This window comes from Melanaphis sacchari, unplaced genomic scaffold (genome assembly GCF_002803265.2).
Source record: "Melanaphis sacchari strain LSU unplaced genomic scaffold, SCAv2.0 Contig9_pilon_pilon, whole genome shotgun sequence".
Taxonomy (NCBI): domain Eukaryota; kingdom Metazoa; phylum Arthropoda; class Insecta; order Hemiptera; family Aphididae; genus Melanaphis; species Melanaphis sacchari.
In genome coordinates this window covers 2259018-2272165 of record NW_020271711.1, presented here as the reverse complement: position 1 = coordinate 2272165, position 13148 = coordinate 2259018, and the positions used below count along the sequence as shown (strand labels likewise).

At 24.5% G+C, this 13148-nt stretch overlaps 1 protein-coding gene across 1 annotated transcript; it reads left to right on the top strand.

Annotated features, from left to right (window-relative positions):
- The first annotated feature begins 8251 nt into the window (after nt 1-8251).
- Nucleotides 8252-11937, top strand: LOC112603249 (protein transport protein Sec61 subunit beta). The gene is made up of 4 exons (XM_025351749.1): nt 8252-8416; nt 11186-11283; nt 11459-11560; nt 11837-11937. Exons 1-4 carry the CDS (start codon nt 8414-8416, stop codon nt 11922-11924), a joined length of 291 nt encoding a protein of 96 aa, XP_025207534.1. The 5' UTR covers nt 8252-8413; the 3' UTR covers nt 11925-11937.
- The last annotated feature ends 1211 nt before the right edge of the window (nt 11938-13148 follow it).

The window sequence follows — 13148 nt, the reverse complement described above, 5'->3', positions numbered from 1 at the left end:
TGACTTTTTAATTTATGATTATACTTTTATACCATATTCTTACTTGTTCTTAGTAATATTTTGAGTATTTTATGATGTGATTTGTCATATTTTATTATACTGGTTATAAATCACTTTAATCCCAAGGTTGCATTAACGTTTATTAAATATTTAATAAATCAATAATATATTATTGAATGAATAAAAATTTATTCATCTTCTTAAATTTTGTTAAACATATAATTTAAATTATTGAACTATTGGTTCAATTTTGGCTCATTCAATTTTAGTCATTAAACTGATTGTTACATTGTGCTTTTACCTATTCAAATTAAAATAGATGAAGAGTTTCCATCAATTTTCTTATGATAAGCTCAAATTCCAACATAAATTTTGGTATCATGTTTAAACCCAATATATTTTTATTCAACTGTTATATAACCCAAATGGCCTAAAAATGTATTTAATCGTTTAATATAATCATTCATAAAATAAATTTAAAGAATGGTTTAATGCTATCTGGTTTTACAAGGATACTTTACAATAACATAATTTGAATATCTAATTATTTACTGGACTATATTTTAACTATACTAATAATCTATACTTTAACATAATAAGTGTTAATTTAATTTTTAAAATATGATTTTTAGCGTCTTTAGTAAAATATTTTTGCAAAAAACATTAATTATTTATCAACTGCAAATAAATAGTATGCAATCATTTAATAAGATAAATAAATAAAAATAATTTATAATCTTATTGAAAGAAGTTCAGTACTCTATCATGATTTTATTTTAAGATTACTGTAGCACAGACACCTCAGATGAAGATATCTAATATTGGGATCTCAAATTTCAAAGTGGCCCATGCTTCTTACAACTTAATAACACTAAGAATAATGCTATTTATAGGAATATAAAATAATAAAACTAAATGTACTAATATTGTTAGTTTAAACTAGCTGACTCATTAATAAAAATGTTTGATTTATATTTTATATCAATATTACGTTCATTATATTTAATAGTAATTTTAAACTTAAAATGTTTACCTTTTATTTATTTGTATGGTGTAAATTAAATTATAACTTGCTTATTTAATAATATTACAGTTTAAGGATAAGAAAAATAACTTCCAAGTATAATAACAAAGATAATAGGTTTAATTCTAGTGGAGTATTAGAAACTGGAAAATATACTTAATACTTATTGAGTTATACAATATTTACAAACAAATGCATGTATATGAAAAAAATTCATTATTTAATATTGGTTTACTGAATTAAATAATAAATATTGTTATTTTAATCATGTTCAAATAAATTAATGATTATTATGAATTTCAAAACATAAGATACAAATGATTTTGATACATATACATTAATAGAATATATTAACATTTAATTTTTTTTTGTATCAAGCAAGACAAAAATAATTCTTTGAAAAACATAATTTTCTAATTTTTCATTAAATATAGCAATGCTTAGATGTCAATTTTTGTCCTGAAAAATTATTTTTGACTAAAGCCTTAAAATTCTAGCTGCACCACTAACAGAACATTTCACTATCCATTTAATATAAAATATTAATTTAGATAAATATCCCAAAATTCTATTCTTAAGACTTCTAACTAATTATAATATAATATTTTTAAGACAATGTATTCAAAATATATTGAGATAAGCCTCGAGTTAATTAAAAAGTTTACCTTGCAATAATTTGTGTACATAATATTAACATTAAGTATATTGTATAATAATTATTATTATTATTTAAACTCAATTCTCTTATTAAATAAAAATACATACTTGCAAATTGTTATACTTTATAGCCTCACAAACAAATATTTTTATTTCTACAGGAAAGTTTTATTTATATGTGTACCTCTATATTTTTTAAATTATTTAAATTTTAATCATTGGGTATTTTAATAATCGGCGGTCGTCATTACCGCACACTTACCGTTCATAACCGCATATTTTACACCGTTCAATACCGCACATATTTATTCTATTATTAAAATGGTAAATTTTAAAGGTTGATAGTTCAAGACCGCACACATTTAATTGATAGTTAAAAATTAAGCATATTTTATTGTAAAAAAAATTAAAAAAAATAATTTAGCATAAATTAAAAATAATTATATACCTATACAATTAAATTGAAATAAATTTACACCCTAATGTTTTTAAATAATCAATTAAATTTATTTCCTTGGCCATGAAACGATTAAGGAAATTTAAAATATATTTTTCTTTTTTCCTACCTAATTTACGTGTAAGGTTTACGTTGTTGTTTCATATAAGTCTAAATTTGGTTTCAGATTTTGTGATCTTGATTAAATACCTATGATTAACTATAGTGCTGTACTAAACGATAATGTTATTTTAGATAAATGTATATGTTATTGATATATTATTAATGTGTGCAGTATTTAACGGTTTAATTTGGGGAATATATGCGGGATAAGATATAAAAGTGTGCAGTTTTCAACGACGACCTTTTTTTGAAAGTGTACGGTTATGAACGACGCCCTTATTAATATGTATGCATATTGCATAATATTTATTTTGATTCTAAATTAATATTGTAATAGCCAATAAGTCATTTTAATTTTAGTTTTGTTGTTCGAAACATTACATTTAAGAGTTATTTAAGAATTGTAATTACTTATTAGGTTTGTAATATTTTGATAAATGTTTATACGTATTTAAATATTTTTAATTTTTGATTACTTTTGATTATAGTATTTATTTGCCATGGCTATACTTTAAATTAATAGGTTAATTATGTAATTAAATTCAATTAAGTGATATTAACAATTAATAAAAAAATTGTAATTTTTTAAGCATAACGTTAGATGATATCGATAAATAATATTTGTGATCATCAACAGATTTAGAAGATTATAAACAATGTATCAGTTGGGTAAGATACATGTCTTCGAATGTCATGTTTTCGAATAACAAGTGTTAGAAAAGTTATTTGTTCGAATTGATATATGTTCGGAAAATCGTATGAACGAAATAATATATTTAAATATTATAGATTGTATCAAGAGAGGACATGAGTTGGGGAGTTGGGACTAGTCTATTTGTGTTACCCAGGAGACATCACGTAGATGTTGGTTAGAATATCTCCCAAAAATTGTGTTTTTTGTTAGTTGTTACGTTAAGGTGTATATTAGATTCATTTTAAAAATAAAAATATTATTATGTACTAGCACTACTAGCTAAAGTCACACGGATAATTGTTCAATGTCTAATCTGGTAACTTCAATATAGCCAAATATCGCACCGTCGTAGCCATTGAAGAAATTTTTTTTTATTAATTTTTGAAATATTAGATACCTATTTTTAATTTAAATTTCGTTCTTGTGACTTTTTGAACATATATCTATTCTATTCGAACAAATAATATTTCGATTACATACTACTCGAACAAATAACTTTTTTTAACACGTGTCATTCGAAAACATGATCCATTCCGGTATCAATAATATTTATAAAAATACCTACTTTGTAAGACATTTAAATATTTATAAAGAAATGTTTAACCAAAAGTTACCTAAATATTTTGTTAAATTTTATTTAAAAAATACTTGAAAATATTATTTATTGGTACCCTTATAATGTTGTCCTTTTTTTTTACCAAATATATTGTTAATTTAACAACTGAATTAATAAAAAAAAAATTTTATTTTATAATATCACCATTAGAAATAATTAATGTAGATACTAATATCAAGTTTTAATGATTTTATATTTATAATTTGTCTTTGTTTAAAATTTTTCATGTATATATAAATACAAAAAAATATATTTATTTTTTTTTAATGCTATAATTTTTGGAAACATCAACACAAAATTGTTCATGTTTTCTTTCTTATTATTATTCTTGTCTTTCCTCTACTGTTTACTAAAGTAAATTTTTATTTCAGACATTACTTTATAGTATATACATTATCTACACGGGTATTTAATATTATATTAATTTATTATTATAAGTATCAAGTAGGTATTTAAAATTTACATATTTGTCGACACATTTGTGGTTTGTGTGTAATAGATTTAATTTTTACAAAAAGACCAAAATGATGTAAATGATGATGAAATACTTAAAATTTATCCTCTCTATAGATTACATCTATAAGGCTAAAACTTTCTTTGACTATTTTAGAATATAAATTACAATGAAAATAACGTAGCAACCATCAGGTATTTTTATAAATATTAAATACTAATTTATTAACCTAATTGTTTTGCTTTAACTTAAGTCTAAATATTAATAAATATTGTTTCTATACATTTCCATAGAAATTTACAATGTCGTCCAAACAAATTAATTATAAATCTCATATAAATAACACATAACTCAACATAAGACTCAAATCTAGGTCCGGATTTATATTCTCTAATTACGTCTAAAATATGATACTTATATTATTTAAAAAAACTGCAAATATTCTATTTACATTTACTAAAAAATATTCAATAATATGCTGAAAAAATTTTAAAAATGAAAAAATATTAAAAAATATCCAGAACGACCAGATTAATTTAAATTTTTACATTATTTGTTAAATATCTAATTATACTCAACTTAGGTATACACTTTTGTAATTAAATTATTGCACTATATTAATGTAATATATAAACAATGCAATTAAAACATTTATTTTATTAAAACATAAAAATAGTAATATTCCTTAATAAATCAGTGAAATGAGATTTAATATGCATCAGTTCATTTTTTAACGAATCTAACATAAACATTTGTTTACATTTTTCAACGCTAGTTGATACATCATTATCCACATTTTCAATAACAATTTTTATTCCTAAGTAATGGTCAGTATTAAAAATCACAACTTTAAGCCACATGCCCCATCTAGTAACGACTGGTTCAGGTGGTAAAGGAACACCCGAAAATTCTTTTTTATAACAGTATTAACATCGCGAGTTTTTTTTATCAAAATTTTACATAAAAAATTTAAATAATTACTAATTATTCATTTTTGTTAAATGATCCAAACAATTTTTTCCAAGAAGTACCTTCTTATTGAAATTATAAGAAATCGGCATTTTTTTCTCAAAATGGACCAAATATTTCAAAATGTGCTAAATATGCTAAATACCTATTCTATAATCATCCATAATTCTTACTTAAAATTTATTCATGGTGCTTTTCTGTGAGTAAGTACTACAAGTAACATAAAAAAATGAATAGGTACTAGTGTTCATTAATAACAGATTTAAACAATTTTTTTGAAAATTTTATTGTAAACAAATCATAATATTATAGTAAAAAATATCTCAAAACTGAAAATTGCGTATGTTTTCTTAATTTAGCAGCGTGTATCATTTATATATCAATATTTAATGTAGCCTATGGCATATATCATATATTTACGGAGTATGCTAAAAGCAATTTTATACATAAAATATTTTTTTGTCTTTTTAACTATACAATAAGTTGTTAATATTTTTTTTTTATTTTCGTATTATCTACAGTGCCCTTAAAATGAGTTTGCGGTACCCTTATACTTTAATATATTAATTATATACATAGGTACTTATTTATTAAGTTTGAACTAAAACAAATACTTAATTTTCAATTTCAACTATAATTTGAAATTAAAGATTATTCTTTAGATAAATATATAATTACTACTTTATATTTTTCAATATTAGTTATTGCCTTGTATATTGTTAGATATTTTGGCGCAAATAAACAGAGGATGGCTAGCGGAACTTTATATATTATAATTATCGCATCTATCAATGACTAATGAGTTTATTTTTTTGTGTAGAAAATTAACTACGTTGAACTGTATAATTTTCATCTGATGATATGCTTCGTATAACAAATTACATTTTCCCACTCGGCAGAGTCTTTAGAATGACTATTAAAATGTATACTCAATAGTCTTATAAGTTATACTCTTAATTTTTATAATCTTATAGAATAAACATCATGACAATAATCGTAGAATAACTTTCTGAATAAGTATAGATACCTATAAATTCAAATAATAAATCGTAAAAGTATTAAGTTGGTATTCAGATTTCAGATCAGCTTGCAAGTTAAATTAAAGAACTGGACTCTGGTATTCGAATATTATATTATTTTCATATTTAATGTTCAATAAGTGATAACACCAATAATTATGACATGTTTGTTTCATATATATATATAATGTATAGCATACAAATACTTTTTTAATTGATAATACATTTGTTTCAAGGTTTTATATGGATCAGGACTCATGAGTCTTCAGTCTGTGTCCCGCATACCCACGACTTAGTTTTTATTCTTGAGGCTCGCAAACACATTTTAGATACCTATAACAAAATATTATTATATACCTATTTTTAATATCTACAAATTTAATCATTTCAGATGTGTTTTTACAACGAATATTGCTTGTGAGATCTTTAGTAGACAGAAATCGATGAGTGTTTTTTTAGTTAGTAATAATTGATAGTTATATTGACCTCTCAACACGTCGTTTTTGTCGCACTCATAAATCTATCACGCTTGAGGCTTTGAGCTTGAATATTTTGTTGATTTGTTCTATTTGTATTTTATGTAATGACTTTTTTATCATTAAAATTTAAAATATTTATATTTTGTAATAGGTATAGTAGGTCGTAGGTTGGTAGTTAGTACTAGGTATCTATACTTAATGCTTTTTTCATTATAACATGGATAATACCTCTATTGAAAGTATAGTACTAATAGCGGTTAATATCTACGACCTATTGATATATTTCCAGTTTTCACTAATTTTACAAAACTTTAGACTGCAAGCAGTAAGCATTATATAAGTATTTATATATAATATAAATTAGTAAAAAAGAATTTCACCTTTTAATCTTCCACATAACTATAGCCTATAGGTAATTATAAACACAATAAGTAAGAACTGTATAGGTATTATTATATTTTTCTCTCCGCGCTTAAAAAAATAGGGCTGTCATTACTGTCGAATGTTTATAGACTACAATTTAGTAGGTATTTGCATAATAATTTATAAATAATATTTCCGATTATTTTTGCTATTAAATTCTACTATTTCTATAAATAATTATTATTTGTAAAAAATCAAAATAAATTTAACATTTTTTAATCTATGAGGTTTGCATTGGAATATAGTAACAACTAAATAAAACGAAAACAAAATAACTGAAGCTCATCCACAATTTTGGATTGGAAAAATGTCCATTAATATAAAAATTGCAAACTATTTATAGTTGACCTAAATACACCGAATTACCGAATAAATATACATAATTTCTAGTCGAAATAAAACAATATTTTTAGTTTTTTAAATGACAACATACATTTTTGATTTTATATTCTAAAGTAGAATACTATTGGAGTACTTCGATCTAAAAAATCAAAATTTAGACTAGCATTTTATGAGTTAAAAGTAATTAAAGTTTAGTTTAGTGAAGATTTAGACCTACATTTTACGGAGAGTTGCAGGGTATTCACTCTGCTCACCAAAACTTGAAATACTTATTACTCAAAAACTACTCGTCCAAGTTTCGATTTTTATGTATCAAAATACTTTAAAAAAACATTGTGCTTCGGAATAAAAAATAAAAAATGTATCTTGTTATTTAAAAAGATAAAAATCTAAAATTTAGAACGATTGTTTTATTTTGACTGGAAATTATGTAAAAAAATATTTTTTTAAATTATTACAATAGGTTTCAAAATAATGAGTGTTGTATGATACGAGTGTAGTAGGTATCGTAGAATAGATTTAACTTATTTAATTAGAAGTTACTTTATAAAATAGCGATTCGTTGTGTAGCTTATAGTCAAAATTAACTTTGCTTGTTCAACGCCCGCCAGCCTTTCCACTTTCCAATAGGTACCTATAGGCTATAGGTAAGTAGCTACCTATCTAAGTACCTAAGTTTCTTACATTCAATAACTCAATTATAATATATTATATTATTCACCGTTCACTGTTCAGTGATAGTAATGGCCACTACTGTAATAAAATACGAGGTAAAATACTACCTTTTTTTTATTTATTTTAATATATTCTATAGATATTATGATATACCTAATTCATATTGTTATACGGATCCCCGTGTTCGCCGGCGACCGTTTACTAACCGCGTACCGTCGGCCAGTCGGTCTCCGTCGGACTCCACGCGTCCACTCTTACCTCCATGATGCCAACGCACGCCACCGCATCGCATAATCGCGTTCGTGACAACGTGTACTGTCCCGCGACCCGCAGCTGACTGCATACACGTAGCGCTGTACCAGACCGGACGCGACACGAATTTACCGTTCAGATATTTCTACACGTCTGTCACGTCTTCACAATACATTTTACGTCCGTCAGCCGCCGTCGCCAGTCAAAAAGTTTTCGCCGTTTTTGAATCAATCCAACGACAACCGTAAAAATGGTGAGTGTATAGATTTTTATAATATTGTTTTTGGGCCCAGACGGATTTCCCATTATCGCCTATTTCTCCGCGCATCATTTTTTCAACTGTCGACCGTCGCGATCGGCACGTTCGAGTTTTCCGTGAGAAGCGGTCGACAGGAACACGAAACTTGTCCTAGATGGTTCCTGACTCTGTCTAGGCTTTTTCGCGCATGTTGCTTCTTTGGTCATGTATTTACTGTACGCACATCATTGTTTATAATAGTTATTAAGAGAAAAATGTTATGGCGGAGAAATGAAACGATTTTGAATAGGAATACCCAGCTTCACGTAGTAATTTCTATTCTGTAGTTGGTTGAGTTATAACCAGTTTTATTTTAAGCTTTAGTGCAGGGGTCGGCAACCCACGGGCCGCATGTGGCCCGCAAAGCAATTTTTGATGGCTCGCACAAAGGTGGTTAATTTTTGTGTTTTACTTTTGTTCAATAACTTTTTCATATAATTTTCAATATTATATAATTCTTTTTCCTTTATAAATAAAATCTAATCTAACCGTTTCATAATAGCAATACAATTATAAGTATTATATCATAATATGTAATTTTTTTTTTTTTGATGTGGCCCTTGATGAACAATTGAAAAAAAAAATGGCCTGCGTGGTTAAAAAGTTTGCCGACCCCTGCTTTAGTGTATTTAATTTGTACTCGGAAAATCTGTGTACTCAATCATAACTATAACTTTCAGTACCCATACTGAAGCATCTCAATATAGGTACCATTATAAACGCTAGTGAAAGTACCTACTGCAGATTCTTTTTTTCCAATACAGTTTACGGTTTTCTAGTAAATTTGTTACAATAGTAAATGTATCATGATAAATACTAATGTTAAATGTATTAGTTATACACTTAATGAATAAATAAAAAAATTCTTCAATGAGGTCGTTATATTTTTTTAAGAGTATGCTGAACTAGTATGTATTGTTTCCTGTCTGATTTACATTAAAAATAGCAAATATGTATTCAGGAAAATCAAATTTATGTTATGTTTTAACTTTTATATAAAAAAATAAATTGATTTATCATCAAATTAAAAGAATAAATATTATTTAGGGCATCTCATACACTTATTGATATTTAAATTATTAAGCGAGTTGTGAGCATATTGAAATCTTAATATTTTACACAGTAAGGCATAATTTATTTTCAAATCAAATGTTCTAGATAACATCTCTACCTTTAAGTTTTATAATAGATCGATTTATTCTAATATTTAAACTTACAACATAAAATTGGTTCTGCTGAACTTGTTTTGAAATAAACTGTGTTGTACGTTTGTAGAACTGAGACTTTTTAAGTTTGATATCCTATTAAAATTTTGCTAAGTAATGGTTGACTTATTACTTTCCTTAGAGTATATTGTATTGATAGTTCTATCTTTATATTTTCAACTGAAATAAAGCAATATAAATTAAAAATACAAATGATTTTATTTTATTTATAATTGTAAATTTTATAAAAACAATATAATATAAATCACATTTACATAAAATGATGAAAAAAAAATAATCAATTAAGAAGATAACAAGTTAAGTCTTATAAATGCAATTAGTCGATGTAATCACAATATTTTTGGTATCAAACTATAGTTTTTGTTTTTCTCGGAATGTTTTTTTTTTTTTTAATTTCTTATTATATTTAATTAACTATAATAACCTAATTAAAAGGTATGTTAAGTCTTAAATACCTAGGAGTATAAATTTATATAATTAAAGATATTAATTTAAGTGCATTTAAACAACACAGGTTAAGGCATCTTGAAGTTGGTGCTCCTTTTATAGTTTTCAAGACATCTTGGCATATTATTTTTGGATCATTAATTTATACTTCAATATACCTACTTACTTATTATGTATTATTATTCATATGATTAAAAATACTTTTTTGATTTTCTTAGTATTTATTTTAAAATAATATTAATATATTTAAACTTATTTACCTACTACATATACTTAATTATTCGTTTTAATTAGTTAACAAAAATATTATTCTAAATGTTAAAGTGAATAAAACAAATTTAAAACAATGTTTTACATTAAAAATATATACTTATTGGGCTAAGTTAAGTAGTGTGAAAAAAATAATTATTCAATTTATTATTAAGTTTGTTATATATTAACAAATATAAAATTTTATATCAAAAATAAATTTAAAAAATACTTATTAAGTAAATATGAACATTGGTGTTTAAACCACTTACAAAAATATGATAAAAATTATTGATTTGTACTAATAAAATGTTTTATGAAGCAACAATAGCTAAAATAGTTAAATAGTTCTTAATACAATTAAAAAACTTAAAATGATTGATGCCTATTTATTCATTGTTTGTAAGTTTATATGCAGTGTAATTCTATATATTGTAAAGTTGTGATAAATGTGAGTTGAGTAGGAAATAAGATAATTATTTGACAAAATAACATCAGTGTATAGAGAATAAAAACTAAGTACAACTGTATTAATTATTTAAAACTACAACTGTATCTCAATTGTTGTTAAATAAACATTTTTTAAATAATTCTTTATAGTTTTTATGTTGGCTTATTTTTTTTCCTAATTTGGACAAGCCAATATAGTCTGAGTAAATATTCCTTACCAAAATTGACCAGCATTTAAACAGCAAAAGATCATTTTTATTTTTACGAGAATAACTTTGTTTTGGCTTATGAACGTATTTTATACATGATCTAAAGAAATAATAGGAAACTAAATGCATGTTTTATTTTTCAGCCTGTAAATCCAAGTGCAATGCAATCAACTAATAGTGGACCCAGGTCACCATCTAAACCAGGTGCATCTAGAACAGCCGGAAATGTGCTTAGACAACGGTAATAATAAGCTTTAATTGTTAGATTACTTATTAATTTTTTTTTTAGTTTATTTTTAACTTGAATAATTTTTTACTCATGATAACTTTGATAGAATATAGGCTTTTAAATATTCATATAGTTTGTGTGTATGTTTTATTTTTTACTATATTACTAAAGGTAATTTATTTTATAGAAAAACTACTGCACCTACTACATCAGTTAGAAACCGTAATACTGGAACTAGCAGTGGAGGCATGTGGCGTTTTTACACAGACGACTCACCTGGAATTAAAGTGTAAGCATTTTCCTAACATTTTTAATATTGAAACTTTATATAACAAAAATAACAGCTTTTTGCATAATCTCAGGTACAATATTTGTTGAATTACAATAATATTTTATTTATTGATTTTAATTCATAGTTTTGATGTAAATGTTACAAAAGCATGCTTATTCACGTTAAATGATTTAAATTTGACTTCTCATTTTATTTTTAATATACATTATATTCAAGTGTTAACTTAATATGTAATATTTATGCACCATTGATTTAATTGTTTTTATTTTTCAGTGGACCTGTGCCCGTGTTAGTGATGTCTTTGTTGTTCATCGCATCCGTTTTTATGTTGCATATTTGGGGAAAATATAATAGAGCTTAATTTATTTGTTTAATTTATTTTGTAAATAATTTGTCTTAAGATCATTCCCATATTTTTTTTTTATAATAATAATTGAATTCTACTCGGCAATATTCACTATAGTATTTTATTATTAATTAAACAAAATTAAAAATCAATCAATACGATTTTATCAATGAAAAGTTTTTATTTTTGTTATAGATTTTTATATCCAAAATATAGTCTATTTTAATGTTGTGAATCAAGTGTTATGGTACATATTCATAATAGTTCAATTAATATTTAAACATTAATAAATTTAAAAATATTCAAACATTTGCTTAGCATAACAAGTATGTACAAGTTATTTATCTCAAGCTAAGTAATCTCTTAACTAAATAGTAAAGTGAATTATTATTGAGTCAGATTTATTTCTTGCTTATACGCTTGTAAGCTTGCAGTCTATACTTACCACTATTAGTGTTATCAAATAGTATCATCATAATTGTGTCACAAATACTATGAGCTTTAATACTCTGTAGAATATAATATATAGCGACAGACTGACGAACAACATAATTAAAAAAATATATTAATTAAAATCTGGCATGCTCAGCACATTATTCAATATTAAAAGTGCATTTTTATTTGGTTTCCAACAACTAAACAGTATTTTTAGCATGAAAAACATATATGCACATAATGAATTGAAGCGCTCGGACGAAGAACGGGACAAGCGCTGTTAGAAACACATGATAAAATTGACACGTGTCCCATTGTTCCAGGAATCAATAAATTTAAAATTAAACCTAAATTTAGCCAGTCTATTTTAAAATAATAAAATTTCAACACAATAGATATCATATTCATTAAATTATACTCGTGTCTTGATATTCCACTGAAAACGCAACATTGCCGAAACTGGCACTTATCCCATTGTTTAGCCATCAGGAGTTCTAATCAAAGAATGACAAAAGGAACTTAAAGATTTTAAAGCCCTATTCAGATGTAACATTTCAGAGTTGAAACTAGCACCTTTTCGATAATTTATAAAAGATATTATATTTTTGGGCTTATAAAATAATTTTCAATAAAAAAATTATTTGGATTTGAAATAATTTTTAATAAATAATATTTTTATACATAGAAAATATTGAGTCAAATAGTGTTTTTATAGATTGAATAAATATAAATATTGAACTATTATTGAGTATTTTGGGACTTAAAATTGTTATTTAATTTTTTGTTTAAATAAAAACACTTTGA

Coding starts and splice junctions, on each gene's coding strand:
- LOC112603249 (XM_025351749.1), top strand. Junction 11,284..11,458: donor GGAAATGTGCTTAGACAACG/GTAATAATAAGC, acceptor TTTATTTTATAG/AAAAACTACTGCACCTACTA. Junction 11,561..11,836: donor GACTCACCTGGAATTAAAGT/GTAAGCATTTTC, acceptor TTTATTTTTCAG/TGGACCTGTGCCCGTGTTAG.